At 45.7% G+C, this 18,178-nt stretch overlaps 1 protein-coding gene across 2 annotated transcripts in view; it reads left to right on the plus strand.

Annotated features, from left to right (window-relative positions):
- LOC124002645 (receptor-type tyrosine-protein phosphatase gamma-like) overlaps positions 1-18,178 on the plus strand; it is a 341,627-nt gene that overhangs the window by 293,493 nt on the left and 29,956 nt on the right. The window contains exons 13-15 of one of the 2 annotated variants that reach the window (XM_046310229.1): positions 1,230-1,368; positions 8,459-8,497; positions 10,045-10,136. In XM_046310229.1, the coding sequence (XP_046166185.1) occupies positions 1,230-1,368; positions 8,459-8,497; positions 10,045-10,136 (270 nt within the window). The remainder of the gene's footprint in view (positions 1-1,229; positions 1,369-8,458; positions 8,498-10,044; positions 10,137-18,178) is intronic. The other variant, XM_046310230.1, reaches the window with a different exon arrangement.

Raw genomic sequence — 18,178 nt, forward strand, 5'->3', positions numbered from 1 at the left:
TAACTCCCTGCCTGGCACTAGAGTCATGTAGGCCTTGTGTGCATTGGTGTGTGAGTCTGTGTGAGTGTGTGTTTGGCTGCATGTGTGTGTGGTGACCCGTGTGTGTATCCTTCGATGCAGGTTTGTTACTGGCTGTGTGTGCATTATCGCGTTTGTGTGTTTGCCCCTGTTCGTCCGTGTGCACTTCCGCTGGCGCTGTGTTTTGGGACGACTCGTCTTAGAGTGAGAGGCAGACAGGAGAGAGCAGAACAGAGAAGAGTGGAGCAGCACACAATGGTTCCCCTGCCAGTATGGTGTGTGTGGATGGTAGGGAGAGAGAGAGCAGCCGTGGTAGCGGCTGGCTGTGCTGCAGTGCAGGAGACTGCTGTTTCGGCCTCCAGGGCTACCCCCACTGCGCCACTGCCGCTACCACCCGGGCTCCTGCTGCAGAATAAAGCCATGGTGTCCGGGAACAGCACCGCAGGAAAACCAGCCCTGGGTAGGTAGGGTTGGGGGTTAGCGTGGAGGGGGGGCTGGCTCAGGATGTTTGGGATCTAAGTGGAGCACTTATCTGGGTAGCAAGATAAGCTGGCTATGTAGCACCAGGGTTGCCTTCATAAATAAACAGATTATGATTTGATTACTGATGTTCTAATAGTCTCCAATATCAATTAATCTTTGTTGTTGTTGACCATGTTTTCTCCTGTGTGTGTGTGCCTATTAAATATGATCCAGGATTGGATTGTTCCTGTCTGTGTAAAGCACCAGTCTAGATATAGTAGGTTAAGGGGCTGATGATGATGTTGATAGCCACACTACCTACCAAAATCTAACTTTAGAATACTTGTCTTTCTTAGCACTGAATATATTGTCACTGGTAGCATTTGGTATGAAGAGAGGCTACTGTTTCTCTGGTAAGCACTGCCGAACATACTCCAGCACATTTTTTGGGTTATTATAGTATAGTTTCTTAGCAACCATTCTGCCTGATCACGTATCCAGCATTTTACCAAGGTAAATTAACCTGTAACATGTGTCTTCAGTTGAGAAGATGGCTAGCGAATTGGATCACATCATTGTTTATTATTATTTTGTGGTTCATTTTTTACCTTTGTGAAGCTCAGTTAAACCCGACTAAATGTGTCTTTGTCCTCATTCCACACCTCACCCGTTCCGGATCAGCATCCCCAATATGTCCAGTAAATGTTGCTGTGATTCTGACTGATTGTATGTCCTCTCCCCTCCTACAGAGAGGACTAGCGTGTCCAACCTGACCCAGCAGGGTCCCCCAGGGGTGGGGAGGGTGGAGTGGATCATCCCCCTGGTGGTGGTCTCTGCCCTCACCTTCGTCTGCCTCATCCTGCTGCTTGCTGTGCTCGTCTACTGGAGGTGAGTACCATAACACACTGAGACATCACACTCATGTAGCTGAATAAAAACCTTTCAGGAAGAATGTTTCCCCAAATCGTGTTGGTATAGTTTGAAGAAGGGTAGGGCTGGCACGATTACCGTATAATCAAGGTAACCGATGATAATGGAGGAAGGCCCTCATGAAGAAAATATGGGAAGGCCGGGCATTCCTGGGTTGAGTCAGTTTCCGCGGTAACATGGACTCTTTGCAAAGTGATGAAACTTTGTGTTGCAGCAAACAAGTATTTGGTTGCCTAGGCAACACCCCCCTCTGCAGCTGCAGCACATGCAGACAGAAGTGGAAGAGAGGAGAAAATGTCATTTAAAAAAACTATAAATAAATAACATTTGCTATTCAAGTGACTATAACGGTGGCTGCAGTCATTTGGCTGACCAATAATTACAGTATGACCAGTCATCCAAAACTCCATGACCATCACAGCCCTAAAGAATGGTGAACATAGAGCAACATACACAAAAAGCCAGGTATAGGCTACACACCAATGGCGGTCGGTGCCGTTAAAGATGAGGGAGGAAGATGTTTTTTTATGAGCATGGGCTTATTTCTATTACAGCGTATTGGATGACTGTCATTCATATTCCATTCACCCAGCTCAATGTAATATCGTTCAGGGTACTACATGATACTCAAATTTTCCCTATACCCATTATGAGGTTGCTACAATCTAGCATACAAATGAAAGTTTACAACGTAGGTGAACAGGTCAAGAGAAATTAGGTATAATCAAAGTGACAGACAGTGAATGACGCATTTAATACCGCCTTGCACACTCTTGCCTGCACATGTAGGTTGTAATCATTAGTCCAACAGTTGCAAACAAGAGTTCCTATTGGACAAATTCAGGTATGTTTATCCACATTTCATTCTGTTTGCTTCCGTTTAAGAATCAGCAGAGTGAATACACTCCTGATCACATGCAAACACAGAACTAGCACAGCCACTTATAAACAGCATGATCACTTTGCTCGTTGTATATATTATTCCTTCTCGCATCTACACTCTCTAATCCTCTTACCTTTTCCCTTTGCTTGTGAACTTCAGTGCACAATACAACAGCTGTCTGTGACCAGGTGGAAAAAACTTTCCAAGACAAATTTTCATACCATAACCGCTACACACAGCCGACAGTGGTGTCACCATATTAACGGAAATTTTAGTCTCGCTACTAGAACTAACGCATTAGTAAACCTGCTACAGTGATGCAGTACAGTGTACAGCAAGCAGTTTAGCAGTTACACTGGCAGGCCCCTGTAGCAATACATTAATAAAACCAAAAGCTTATCATGACTTGGAAGAGTTCCAGTGTTGGATAGCCATAGCCAGCTAGCTAACATAGCATCCCTCTCTGTTTGAACCCGGGGGTTGAAGTAGGCTAAACTAGCTAGCTGCATTCGCTAGCTAAGATAGTGAAAGTAAAAATATATATATACAGTACCTGTCAAAAGTTTGGACACATCTACTCATTCCAGGGTTTTTCTTTATTTTTATTCTCTACATAGTAGAATAATATTGAAGATATCAAAACTATGAAATAACACATATGGAATTATGTAGTAAACAAAGAAGTGTTAAACAAATCAAAATAAAAAAATGTATCTTCAAAGTAGCTACCCTTTGCCTTGATGACAGCTTTGCAGACTCTTGGCATTCTCTCAACCAGCGTCATGCGGTAGTCACCTAGAATGCATTTCAATTAGCAGTTGTGCCTTGTTAAAAGTTTATTTGTGGAATTTCTTTCCTTCTTACTGTGTTTAAGTCAATCAGTTGTGTTGTGACATGGTAGGGTTGGTATTCAGAAGATAGCCCTATTTGGTAAAAGACTAAGTCCATATTATGGCAAGAACAGCTCAAATAAGAAAAGAGAAATGACAGTCCATCATTACTTTCAGACATGAAGGTCAGTCAATCCGGAACATTTCAAGAACTTTTAAAGTTTCTTCAAGTGCAGTCGCAAAAACCATCAAGCGATAACTGGCTCTCGTGAGGACTGCCACAGGAAAGAAAGACTCAGAGTTAACTCTGCTGCAGAGAACACGTTTATTAGAGTTACCAGCCTCAGATATTGGCAATTAACTGCACCTCAGATTTGAGCCCAAATAAATGCTTCACAGAGTTCAAGTAACAGACGCATCTCAACCTCAACTGATCAGAGAAGACTACGTGAATCAGGCCTCCATGGTCGAATTGCTGCAAAGAAACCACTACTAAAAGGCACCCGTAAGAAGAAGACACTTGCTTAGGCCAAGAAACACGAGAAATGGACATTAGACCGGAGGAAATCTGTCATGATGAGTCCAAATTTGAAATGAATGGTTCCAACCGCCGTGCCTTTGTGAGACGCAGAGTACATGAACGGATGATCTCCGCATTTGTGATTCCCACCGTAAAACATGGAGGAGGAGTTGTTATGTTGTGCTTTGCTGGTGACACTGTCAGTGATTTTTTTAGAATTCAAGGCACACTTAACCAGCATGGCTGCCACAGCATTCTGTAGCGATACGCCATTCCATCTGGTTTGCACTTAGTGGGACTATCATTTATTTTTCAACAGGACAATGACCAAACACACCTCCAGGCTGTGTAAGGGCTATTTGACCGAGATGGAGAGTGATGGAGTGCTGCATCAGATGACTTGGCCTCCACAATCACCAGACCTCAACCCAATTGAGATGATTTGGAATGAGTTGGACCGCAGAGTGAAGGAAAAGCAGCCAACAAGTACTCAGCATATATGGGAACTCCTTCAAGACTGTTGGAAAAGCATTCCAGGTGACTACCTCATGAAGCTGGTTGAGAGAATGCCAATAGTGTTCAAATCTGTCATCGAGGCAAATGGTAGCTACTTTGAAGAATCTCAAATATAACATATATTTGTTTAAAAGTGTGGGTTACTACATGATTTCCTATGTGTTATTTCATAGTTATGATGTCCTCACTATTATTCTACAATGTAGGAAATAGTACAAATAAAGAAAAACCCTTGAATGAGTAGATGTGTCCAAACTTTTGACAGGTACTGTATATATTATTTTTACAAACTTAGCTAGGGAATGCAGCTAGCTAGTTTAGCCTACTTAAACCCCTTGAATGACATTGCGATACTTTTCGGTAAGCTGTCAACAATAGGACTGGGATTGGATGTCTGTCGTTGGTTTCATGACTATCTAAAGGAAGTCAGGCTGTTAGAGTCGACGGCTTCCAGTCGGAGCCATTGGAGTTGGTTAAAGGGGTCCCTCAAGGTTCTATACTTGGTCCATTACTGTTCACTCTCTACATAAACAGTATCGGTGATGAGATATGAAAGTGTGAAATTCATTTATATGCTGATGACACTGTCATGTACTCTATCGCTTCAACGGCTGACCAAGCATTTTAATATATTACAAGGGACTTTTATACAGCTGAAACTTGTTTAAAATGCAAAGAAAACACATTTTATGATTTTTAATAGGTTCAAAAAGTTGGTTGAAATACACTTGCACTCACGAGCTTAGATGGTTCTCGAATTAATCAGGTCTCTGCATATAAATACTTAGGGATATGGTTGGATCATAAACTGTCTTTGAAAATGCATATTAATGAACTTTGTAAACGGCTATAAATCAAGCTAGGCTTCTTCCATAGAAACAGGACATGTTTGTCCTCTACAAATAGAAGAGAAATTGTGCAAGCTACTTTTATGTCTGTTATAGATTATGGGGATATTATTTACATGCATGCTACGGCATCAACACTTAAATCGCTGGATGCTACTTGTCATTGCGCACTTAGGTTTATTACAGGTGCTAGCTACAGAACTCACCACTGTGTTTTATATCAATATGTGGGTTGGACTTCGCTGTCCATGAGACGAGAACTACATGCTCTCCTGTTTGTCTATAAAGCACTTCTGAATAACCTACCTTCTTATTTAAAAATCACTCATCAATATTAGAATTAGAATTCCTACAACCAGGTCTCAAGCATGGATTTCACCTGGGGTCCATGCGATTTGCACAGAGTTGGGTATGGCTGACTTTTCCTGTTAAGCTCCTTGCTTATGGAATAGCCTGCAGACTAAACTTGAGACTCATGTCCCCCTTGCCCATTTTAAATATTTATTGGAGGATTTTTATTTTGTATTGCTTGTAACTGTTTTGGGTAATGCAAGTTCTTGTGCTGTTGGTAGAATAATCTGTGTGTAAATGTAATCTGCTGCTGTATTTATTTGTGTTATCTGTGATTGTTTTGTTTGTCATGTTTAGTTTCTTAATCATTGTACCTAAACTGTATGTGTAAACATGTATACGCAGGGCCCAGCTTTCAAAGAGACCTCGGTCTCAGTCTGTGTTCCTTGCTGAAATAAAGGTATAATAATAGCATGTCTGTTCATGACTCATGAGCTCTGATATGTTGGAGGATGTCCTCCGGAAGATGTCATAATTACTGTGTAAGTCTATGGAAGTGGTTGAGAACCATGAGCTTCCTAGGTTTTGTATTGAAGTGAATGTACCCAGAGGAGGAGAGAAGCTAGCTGTTCTCCGGCTACACCATTGTGATACCCTACAGAGTGCTGCTGAGTCTACTCTAGACCTTCATTGCAAAACAGTGTGTTTTAATCAATTATTTGGTGACGTGATTATATGTAGTATATCTTCATCTAAGAAGGATAACTTTTTAAATGTTTCACTATTTAAAATTTTATGAAATTGCCTGAGGAGGATGGTCCTCCCCTTCCTCCTCTGAGGAGCCTCCACTGCTACACACAGTGCTGGTCAACAGAAGTTGGGAGATTTCTACACTCCAGTGCTAATTCAATCACCCACCTGACTAACCTCTGTGGTCTCTCCATGTATCAGTGTGTAAGCTGGCTATGGTCCCTGCTATCCCCATCAGCCCCAGTGCCCTATAGTAGCCCCCTGCCCTCCTTGCCCCAGCCCCTTCATCGGTTAAGGCCCAGGGGCATGACTGGCCATCTGCTTCACTTCCTAGCTCCACTCCTACGTAAATCAGGACTCAGGCATGGGGGGGTTAGGGGTGAGAACATACACACACACCAAGCACCCACTTGGAGACAATGACATGGAGATATATCACAGAGGGTTTTGCATCTGCCAAAGTAGTGGAGGGCATGCATTCAACAACTAGCTTGTTTACATACATAGATACTCACCCATTTGTAAATATTGTCACACAAACAGCATGACCAAGAAAGCATTGAGGTTATGAGCACTAGTTTCCTGCCAATATCTCTTACTGTCTCTTAAGAGGTACAGTGCCTTGCGAAGGTATTCGGCCCCCTTGAACTTTGCGACCTTTTGCCACATTTCAGGCTTCAAACATAAAGATATAAAACTGTATTTTTTTGTGAAGAATCAACAACAAGTGGGACACAATCATGAAGTGGAACGACATTTATTTGATAATTATTAGTATTAACTTAAGGGGGCTGAATAATTTTGCACGCCCAATTTTTCAGTTTTCAGTTTTTGATTTGTTAAAAAAGTTTGAAATATCCAATAAATGTCGTTCCACTTCATGATTGTGTCCCACTTGTTGTTGAATCTTCACAAAAAAATACAGTTTTATATCTTTATGTTTGAAGCCTGAAATGTGGCAATAGGTCGCAAAGTTCAAGGGGGCCAAATACTTTCGCAAGGCACTGCATATGTTTCCTATGATCCTGAAGAGAGCATTTTAGTTCTCAGGCCTTTATCATCAAAGTGCATACATTGTAGCACTTCAAACAGGCGTTTAATGCCAGCCTGGGTTCAAAGAGCTGTTTTCCTCTGAGTGAGGGCTGTGACCTCTCTGGTTCTCACCACCCCCGGCTCCTTAAAGGTCAGCAGCCACGACCAGATAATTAGCCCCTTACTGAGACCCAGCAGAGTAGGAGGAAGCTGCCCCTAGATACTGATCTCAGGTCATTTTGATGTCTCCACCCTAATTGTAAAGTTTGTAGGATTTCAGGAGGGTAAGCTGCTCATAGATCTGTGCCTAGAGGGCAACCTTTATCCACATTTTTTATAGCTCTCTGTCACAGAGGCTAATGGAAGTGCAGCACCCCCTGAGGCCTGTAGGGGGCCTCTGGGGAGAGAAAATGGCAGAGATCATGGCTGCAGTAACAGGCTCGGGAAGATTAGGCTGGCTGTTTGGATTAAACTACCATTTAGACTCATTTTAGCCCGCCTAGCCTTAGTGTGTCCTGTGGAACAGACGACAGGGTGTGTGTGTGTGTCTCTGTCTGTCTGTCTGTGTTTGTGTGTCTGTGTTTGTATCTGTCTGTCTGCATGTGCCAGAGATAAAGTTCCTGGTGTTACAGAGATAACACAATCACACACACACACACACACACACACACACACACACACACACACACACACACACACACACACACACACACACACACACACACACACACACACACACACACACACACACACAGACACACACAGACAGACAGACAGACAGACAGACAGACAGACAGACAGACAGACAGACAGACAGACAGACAGACAGACAGACAGACAGACAGACAGACAGACAGACAGACAGACAGACAGACAGACAGACAGACAGACAAACAGGTGGTGGTTGAGCTTGAGGGCTCCTGGGCAGTAGCAGGTGTTGAAGGCGTGAGAGGGGAGTGTTGGGTAATTCTAATCCTATTGCGTAGCAGAGCTCGGGCTCAGGGCTCAACCCCCATGTTGCCCTGTAACCCCTCCCCCATCGGACCACATTGGCTGCCCGTAGACAGTAAGCCACCCGTGAGTAATTACTGGTCTAAGATCAGGTCAACCAACCTTGAGCCTGACACTAAACACAGGATAATTACTGGAGAATGATCCAGGAGCTGTTACTAGACAGAGTGAGTGACAGGTCACTGCTCCTCTGACTTGCTAATGCAGAGAGGACAGGGGAGTCCTCCCTCTTCTTGCTCTCCTACCTCTACTCCTCTCTTCTCCTCCCTCTCTCCGTCTGCTGGTCTGGTTCAGTAGCAGCATGCAGACGCTGCCTGCTAAGGCTGTTCTGTCTCTCTTCTCCTCCGCTCTTCTCTCATCTCTCTAGGATGACCAGTTTCTGCAATCTACTCTGCATAAAATACAGGTAGGGGTAGGATCACACACTCACATATACACATTTCCACTCACTCAGTAACTTTACTCTCTATTTGGTAGATAGCCTCTTGCTCAAGCTCAGATATCCGCCTCTCTCTTATGGAGATGATTTATCTCCTTACCCTTTCTCACCTATATCCTATTTTTAAGGTTTGAAGTTCATGACAGGCTTATTAATCTGGAGTGCTGTCATTGTTAAAGAAATAAGCAATACTAGTTTTTCTTTTACTTTGAGATTTTTAAATAGAGGAACAGGTTTTGACTGTTAACATTGTTTCCATATTGTAGCTTTAATCTCTCTTTGAGGAGAGCTCGTTAATGAAGTGTACAGTGTAATGTGTTTATTACGGTACACTTCCCTAAAGGTATGTGCTTAGTCTGGAGCTGCCTGTCTTTTCAGACACACCTCCATTGAGCTTTACATAGCCTGCGCTTGCAGCTGTGTCTATGTGTTCTTTGCCCTCTTGATCTTTGTTTGGCCACAGACTAGCCCTTGATCATGACTCTCCGTTCCATTACATTACACATAAGAGTTATTGGACGAAGGCGTCTTCTGTACGGGGGACTTTTGTTAAGAGTCCCGATGCTTGGTCTGAACATTAGCATGCATCGCTTGCGGTACGATTTTGGAAGCATAAGGACCATATCTTTGATATCAGCGAGAAATAATACAAAATATATACAATTGATACACACCTTTACAGGGTTAGGGTTCCCACACGGCCATATGTCCGTGTTACAGTGCCTGTTTACGGAAAACAGACGGAAGACACATTTGTGGTGTCCCATCTTCCATTTACACACAGGTGTTTGGAGATGCAGAAAGCTAATTAGCACAGGTAGTCCATACGTGTGCTAAATAGCTATCTGTGTCTCCGAACACCTGTGTGTAAACAGAAGACTGTCACCACAAATGTGTTGTCACTGAAAAATACTGTTGGTTGCAACTGTGTTAAAACCTGTTAAAACTGTGTTAAAACCTGTTAAAACTGTGTACAGTAAGCATGTATTTTGCATTTGTGAAATGATTTTGATGTGATATGAAAGTAGAGGTATTTTTGTTTCTAGATCTGTACTGCATTTGAGAATCAATGTACTTTTAGATGGAGTATTTGGCTGTTTGGTCTTCGCCCTCTAAATAGAACCTATAAGGTCCTTGGACTATAAGGAGTAATGTTAGGCTCCTTTCGTCCATTATTTGGCTAGCCACAGACATACAGTATGTCACTGCTTCATAGCTCAAACTGAAAACAAATTGATTCTGATCCTCATAGTGTTTATGTGACTCTTAACTCTGACGGTGTGTGAGCTGTGAGAGTGTGTGGTGGTGACTGCGTGTTTATGCTAATGTTTGCCTTCTCTGGAGGAGTTCAAAGTACACCTTGATCCTGTCACGTGTCTCCAGTGCCATCTGTGTTTACTTTGGAGGAGATTGTCACCTGTGGCATTGCTGATGACAGTGCTGATACATTATTCTCAGGGCTAATGTGCCACTGACTGACTGACTGTCTCTCTCTCTCTCGCGCGCGCTCTCAGGAAGTGTTTTCAGACGGCTCATTTCTACGTGGAGGACAGCAGTTCTCCCAGAGTGGTGCCCAATGACAGCATCCCTGTCATCCCCATCCCAGGTAAGCACCAATCAGAGCATCGCTTCGGCCCCATAGTACCCCAGAAGGAGGTTAAAATCCTTGTCAGGAATGAGTCAGTTGATTGCAGCAAAATGGTACCTTTTCTCTGAAGTTTTCCAAATGTTCACGTTCTGTCTGTGGTCAATGTAATAATTCACAGTCAGGGTCAAGGGGAATAGTCTTGTCCCATATGTCTGCTCCTCCCTGTTTCCAATGGAACCCTATAAAATCAAATCAAATCAAATCAAATCAAATCAAATCAAATCAAATTTATTTATATAGCCCTTCGTACATCAGCTGATATCTCAAAGTGCTGTACAGAAACCCAGCCTAAAACCCCAAACAGCAAACAATGCAGGTGTAAAAGCACGGTGGCTAGGAAAAACTCCCTAGAAAGGCCAAAACCTAGGAAGAAACCTAGAGAGGAACCGGGCTATGTGGGGTGGCCAGTCCTCTTCTGGCTGTGCCGGGTAGAGATTATAACAGAAAATGACCAAGATGTTCAAATGTTCATAAATGACCAGCATGGTCAAATAATAATAAGGCAGAACAGTTGAAACTGGAGCAGCAGCACAGTCAGGTGGACTGGGGACAGCAAGGAGCCATCATGTCAGGTAGTCCTGGGGCACGGTCCTAGGGCTCAGGTCCTCCGAGAGAGAGAAAGAAAGAGAGAATTAGAGAGAGCATATGTGGGGTGGCCAGTCCTCTTCTGGCTGTGCCGGGTGGAGATTATAACAGAACGTGGCCAAGATGTTCAAATGTTCATAAATGACCAGCATGGTTGAATAATAGTAAGGCAGAACAGTTGAAACTGGAGCAGGAGCATGGCCAGGTGGACTGGGGACAGCAAGGAGTCCTCATGTCAGGTAGTCCTGGGACATGGTCCTAGGGCCCAGGCCAGTTGAAACTGGAGCAGCAGCATGGCCAGGTGGACTGGGGACAGCAAGGAGTCATCATGTCAGGTAGTCCTGGGGCATGGTTCTAGGGCTCAGGTCCTCCGAGAGAGAGAAAGAAGGAGAGAAGGAGAGAATTAGAGAACGCACACTTAGATTTACACAGGACACCGAATAGGACAGGAGAAGTACTCCAGATAAACAAACTGACCCTAGCCCCCGACACATAAACTACTGCAGCATAAATACTGGAGGCTGAGACAGGAGGGGTCAGGAGACACTGTGGCCCCATCCGAGGACACCCCGGACAGGGCCAAACAGGAAGGATATAACCCCACCCACTTTGCCAAAGCACAGCCCCCACACCACTAGAGGGAAATCTACAACCACCAACTTACCATCCTGAGACAAGGCCGAGTATAGCCCACAAAGATCTCCGACACGGTACAACCCAAAGGGGGGAAACCCAGACAGGCCGACCACAACAGTGAATCAACCCACCCAGGTGACGCACCCCCCAGGGACGGCACGAGAGAGCCCCAGCAAGCCAGTGACTCAGCCCCGTAACAGGGTTAGAGGCAGAGAATCCCAGTGGAAAAAGGGGAACCGGCCAGGCAGAGACAGCAAGGGCGGTTCGTTGCTCCAGAGCCTTTCCGTTCACCTTCCCACTCCTGGGCCAGACTACACTCAATCATATGACCCACTGAAGAGATGAGTCTTCAGTAAAGACTTAAAGGTTGAGACCGAGTTTGCGTCTCTGACATGGGTAGGCAGACCGTTCCATAAAAATGGAGCTCTATAGGAGAAAGCCCTGCCTCCAGCTGTTTGCTTAGAAATTCTAGGGACAATTAGGAGGCCTGCGTCTTGTGACCGTAACGTACGTATAGGCACCAATCATGTACAATATGTACAGATACATCACCCACATACAGTAGACACCATATGAGACTTCATATGACCGTTCTCCTCACATGAGACCACTATTTCGTGCTCCATCCACCTCTGTGTGCTCTGTTGAAGAGTAAACAAACAGTTCATTCAAAGATGTAATTTTTCTAAAGGAGCTGTACTTGATTTATAGTGTGTGCATTGAGTTTCGTGTACTGGACAGTAACCTGTCATTCCATTGTATTGATTAGACATTATTGATCCCCAAAGGGAAGTTAATTTTGCCACCAGCAGCAGATCCCGACATGCATTATAGATAAACAGGCATACATTTCATCACCGAAATTGACATTAAATTATTCCTAGAGATGATCTTGAAAAGTGTTTAAATTATATATATATATGCCATTTAGCAGACGCTTTTATCCAAAGCGACTTACAGTCATGTGTGCATACATTCTACGTATGGGTGGTCCCGGGGATCGAACCCACTACCCTGGCGTTACAAGCGCCATGCTCTACCAACTGAGCTACAAATTACTAAAGGGGAGGAGAGCTGAGATGTCTCTCACACTTAATATTGAACATTTTACCACTTTTCAGATGGGAAAATCCATGCACACATGGATTTTTCCATGAAGATCTCATGTGAGATCGAGGTCTGAGCCATTGCATTAGCAGCCGACATTGATGTTTGAACACCAGTGTTATCATCTGTGAATGCTGTTCAAGTGTTAAAACACTTGAGAGGGAGAGCCTGACTCTGTGAGACAGGACTCACTCAGCCATGGTTTCAATGGGCTGTTGCTTGGCGATGAAGGTGCCAGTGGCCTCAGGTGGTTGGTTTGTCGGGGTGCATATGTGTGATCCGTATTTACAAGATTTGTGTTCCAAGACACACTATTCCGTCATAATCATGTGATGTGTGTGAACAGGTGGGTGTTTGCCCTCACTAGTGTTACTGTAGTGTTTAACACGATTTATGAGAGTTCCCTGTCAGCATTGGTTTTGTGCTCTGTGCTTACTGGTTCAGCCCAAATGCACCATGTTAAAGGAGGATGGAAGGGGTGGGGTGGGGGGTGGGGGGGTAGAGGAGGGCTGGATCTCTCTCTCACTCTTTCGAGCCAGTGGATCAAACATTAAAGGCATGGAGATTGGCCCTCAAAGACCCAATCTTCCATATCTAACATCTCCCCTCACGTACAAGATTTTCCCCAGCATCCAAATCCATTTGGACTGACTGAGTGTCCTTCACAATGGACCTTGGCACAGAGAGCTGTGTCTGATGTGCCTATTTAAACCAATGGTGCAGCACTTCCCAGCACAGGGACAGGGAAGGCTTATACAGTGGGCCCCATTCGACATCTCTCCTCCTCCTTAAAAGGCCGTTAACTTTGAGAACTGACTTCAGTACTCTACATTCTCCCCAGCAGATTGTATCTCCTAACCAGATATCAAAAGGTTTGTGGCTTATGAGACTTTATACCATGGCATTGTTGAATACTTCTTTCTGATTTGCTTGAAAGGTATTCTGGAACCCTTCAAGTCATAACGCACAGTATATTTGCATCGTAAAATTCAATGGCTATCGTTCATTCTTACATTTTCTATGTTTGAGCTGCTTTTGAAAGCAAAAGTCTAATTGAAAACATTATTGGCATTGTTGAATTAGATGTTCATAATAACAAGCTAGGATGAATAGTTTGGTTAGCTAAACTAGCAAGTCTGTTTGGTTGCCATGGCAACTAGTAAACTTGCTAGCTACTTCAGTGGAAGTTGAACACATTTATAGTGGAAAATGAACACATTTCTAGCTGTGTTAAATTATAGCCATGGTGTGAAGGGATAATCAACTCGGGGCTCTATGCGTTCCAAGGACAATAATGCAACTCCTGACCTCCGCGTCATTCATTATTTTCCATAGAACGCATAGCCCCTCATTGATTATCATTTACATATTGACTATGATGTAAGACAATGTTTCTAGAATTGTCATGTTTGTCATTTATTATCATGTCTTGTCCCTGTGCTCCCCATTCTATTCGTTTCCCTCTGCTGGTCTTATTAGGTTCTTTCCCTCTTTCTATCCCTCTCTCTCCCCCTCCCTCTCTCACTCTCTCGCTCTCTCTTCTCTCTATCGTTCCGTTCCTGCTCCCAGCTGTTCCTATTCCCCTAATCATCATTTAGTCTTCCCACACCTGTTCCCGATCCTTTCCCCTGATTAGAGTCCCTATTTCTTCCTTTGTGTTCCGTTCCTGTCCTGTCGGTTCCTTGTTTAGAATTCACCGTGCTGTGATTGTGTATCGCCCTGTCCTGTCGTGTTTTTGCCTTCATCAGATGCTGCGTGTGAGCAGGTGTCTCTGTCAGCTACGGCCTGCGCCTACCCGGCGACCTGCAGTCTGTGGCCGCTTCTCCTGTTATTCCCTCTACAGACTAGAGGATTTCTGTTATTCCCTGTTTGGACATTTCCTGTTAAGGATTCAGGATTTGTCGTTTTCTGTTTGGACTTGAATAAACTCTGTTTCTGTTAAGTCGCTTTTGGGTCCTCTTTCACCTGCATGACAGAAGGAACCGACCAAGGAATGGACCCAGCGACTTCAGACGCTCGTTACACTGCCGTCAAGATCCAAGGAGCCATGCTCGGCAGACACGAGCAGGAATTGTCTGCTGCTCGCCATGCCGTGGAGAACCTGGCCGCTCAGGTTTCCGACCTCTCTGGACAGTTCCAGAGTCTACGTCTCGTGCCACCTGTTACTTCCTGGCCTGCCGAGTCTCCAGAACCTAGGGTTAATAACCCACCTTGCTACTCCGGGCAGCCCACTGAGTGCCGCTCCTTTCTCACGCAGTGTGAGATTGTGTTCTCTCTCCAACCCAACACATACTCTAGAGAGAGAGCTCGGGTTGCTTACGTCATTTCACTCCTTACTGGCCGGGCTCGAGAATGGGGCACAGCTATCTGGGAGGCAAGGGCTGATTGCTCTAACAAGTTCCAGAACTTTAAAGAGGAGATGATTCGGGTTTTTGACCGTTCAGTTTTTGGTAGGGAGGCTTCTAGGGCCCTGGCTTCCTTATGCCAAGGTGAACGGTCCATAACGGATTATTCTATTGAGTTTCGCACTCTTGCTGCCTCTAGTGAGTGGAACGAGCCGGCGCTGCTCGCTCGTTTTCTGGAGGGACTCCACGCAGTGGTTAAGGATGAGATTCTCTCCCGGGAGGTTCCTTCAGATGTGGACTCTTTGATTGCTCTCGCCATCCGCATAGAACGACGGGTAGATCTTCGTCACCGGGCTCGTGGAAGAGAGCTCGCATCAACGGTGTTTCCCTGCTCCGCATCGCAACCATCTCCCTCCTCTGGCTTTGAGACTGAGCCCATGCAGCTGGGAGGGATTGGCATCTCGACTAAGGAGAGGGAACGGAGGATCACCAACCGCCTGTGCCTCTATTGCGGAGTTGCTGGACATTTTGTTAATTCATGTCCAGTAAGAGGCCAGAGCCCATCAGTAAGCGGAGGGCTACTGGTGAGCGCTACTACTCAGGTCTCTTCATCTAGATCTTGTACTACTATGTCGGTCCATCTACGCTGGACCGGTTCGGGTGCTACATGCAGTGCCTTGATTGACTCTGGGGCTGAGGGTTGTTTCATGGACGAAGCATGGGTTCGGAAACATAACATTCCTTTCAGACCGTTAGACAAGCCTACGCCCATGTTTGCCTTAGATGGTAGTCATCTTCCCAGTATCAAATTTGAGACACTACCTTTAACTCTCACAGTATCTGGTAACCACAGTGAGACTATTTCTTTTTTGATTTTCCGTTCACCGTTTACACCTGTTGTTTTGGGTCATCCCTGGCTAGTATGTCATAATCCTTCTATTAATTGGTCTAGTAATTCTATCCTATCCTGGAACGTTTCTTGTCATGTGAAGTGTTTAATGTCTGCCATCCCTCCCGTTTCTTCTGTCCCTACTTCTCAGGAGGAACCTGGCGATTTGACAGGAGTGCCGGAGGAATATCATGATCTGCGCACGGTCTTCAGTCGGTCCCGAGCCAACTCCCTTCCTCCTCACCGGTCGTATGATTGTAGTATTGATCTCCTTCCGGGGACCACTCCTCCTCGAGGTAGACTATACTCTCTGTCGGCTCCCGAACGTAAGGCTCTCGAGGATTATTTGTCTGTGTCTCTTGACGCCGGTACCATAGTGCCTTCTTCCTCTCCGGCCGGGGCGGGGTTCTTTTGTTAAGAAGAAGGACGGTACTCTGCGCCCCTGCGTGGATTATCGAGGGCTGAATGACATAACGGTTAAGAATCGTTATCCGCTTCCCCTTATGTCATCAGCCTTCGAGATTCTGCAGGGAGCCAGGTGCTTTACTAAGTTGGACCTTCGTAACGCTTACCATCTCGTGCGCATCAGAGAGGGGGACGAGTGGAAAACGGCGTTTAACACTCCGTTAGGGCATTTTGAGTACCGGGTTCTGCCGTTCGGTCTCGCCAATGCGCCAGCTGTTTTTCAGGCATTAGTTAATGATGTTCTGAGAGACATGCTGAACATCTTTGTTTTTGTCTATCTTGACGATATCCTGATTTTTTCTCCGTCACTCGAGATTCATGTTCAGCACGTTCGACGTGTTCTACAGCGCCTTTTAGAGAATTGTCTCTACGTAAAGGCTGAGAAGTGCTCTTTTCATGTCTCCTCCGTTACTTTTCTCGGTTCCGTTATTTCCGCTGAAGGCATTCAGATGGATTCCGCTAAGGTCCAAGCTGTCAGTGATTGGCCCGTTCCAAGGTCACGTGTCGAGTTGCAGCGCTTTTTAGGTTTCGCTAATTTCTATCGGCGTTTCATTCGTAATTTCGGTCAAGTTGCTGCCCCTCTCACAGCTCTTACTTCTGTCAAGACGTGTTTTAAGTGGTCCGGTTCCGCCCAGGGAGCTTTTGATCTTCTAAAAGAACGTTTTACGTCCGCTCCTATCCTCGTTACTCCTGACGTCACTAGACAATTCATTGTCGAGGTTGACGCTTCAGAGGTAGGCGTGGGAGCCATTCTATCCCAGCGCTTCCAGTCTGACGATAAGGTTCATCCTTGCGCTTATTTTTCTCATCGCCTGTCGCCATCTGAGCGCAACTATGATGTGGGTAACCGTGAACTGCTCGCCATCCGCTTAGCCCTAGGCGAATGGCGACAGTGGTTGGAGGGGGCGACCGTTCCTTTTGTCGTTTGGACAGACCATAAGAACCTTGAGTACATCCGTTCTGCCAAACGACTTAATGCCCGTCAAGCTCGTTGGGCGTTGTTTTTCGCTCGTTTCGAGTTTGTGATTTCTTACCGTCCGGGTAGCAAGAACACCAAGCCTGATGCCTTATCCCGTCTGTTTAGTTCTTCTGTGGCTTCTACTGATCCCGAGGGATTCTTCCTTATGGGCGTGTTGTCGGGTTAACAGTCTGGGGAATTGAAAGACAGGTTAAGCAAGCACTCACGCACACTGCGTCGCCGCGCGCTTGTCCTAGTAACCTCCTTTTCGTTCCTGTTTCCACTCGTCTGGCTGTTCTTCAGTGGGCTCACTCTGCCAAGTTAGCTGGTCATCCCGGTGTTCGAGGCACTCTTGCGTCTATTCGCCAGCGCTTTTGGTGGCCGACTCAGGAGCGTGACACGCGCCGTTTCGTGGCTGCTTGTTCGGACTGCGCGCAGACTAAGTCGGGTAACTCTCCTCCTGCCGGTCGTCTCAGACCGCTCCCCATTCCTTCTCGACCATGGTCTCACATCGCCTTAGACTTCATTACCGGTCTGCCTTTGTCTGCGGGGAAGACTGTGAGAGCCGCCAATAAACGCAGGATTAAGAGTCCAAGGTATTGTTGCGGCCAGAGAGTGTGGCTTTCCACTCGCAACCTTCCTCTTACGACAGCTTCTCGTAAGTTGACTCCGCGGTTCATTGGTCCGTTCCGTGTCTCCCAGGTCGTCAATCCTGTCGCTGTGCGACTGCTTCTTCCGCGACATCTTCGTCGCGTCCATCCTGTCTTCCATGTCTCCTGTGTTAAGCCCTTTCTTCGCACCCCCGTTCGTCTTCCCTCCCCCTCCCGTCCTTGTCGAGAGCGCACCTATTTACAAGGTACATAAGATCATGGACATGCGTTCTCGGGGACGGGGTCACCAATACTTAGTGGATTGGGAGGGTTACGGTCCTGAGGAGAGGAGTTGGGTTCCGTCTCGGGACGTGCTGGACCGTTCACTCATCGATGATTTCCTCCGTTGCCGCCAGGATTCCTCC

Source organism: Oncorhynchus gorbuscha, linkage group LG18 (assembly GCF_021184085.1).
Source record: "Oncorhynchus gorbuscha isolate QuinsamMale2020 ecotype Even-year linkage group LG18, OgorEven_v1.0, whole genome shotgun sequence".
In the NCBI taxonomy this organism is placed as follows: Eukaryota; Metazoa; Chordata; class Actinopteri; order Salmoniformes; family Salmonidae; genus Oncorhynchus; species Oncorhynchus gorbuscha.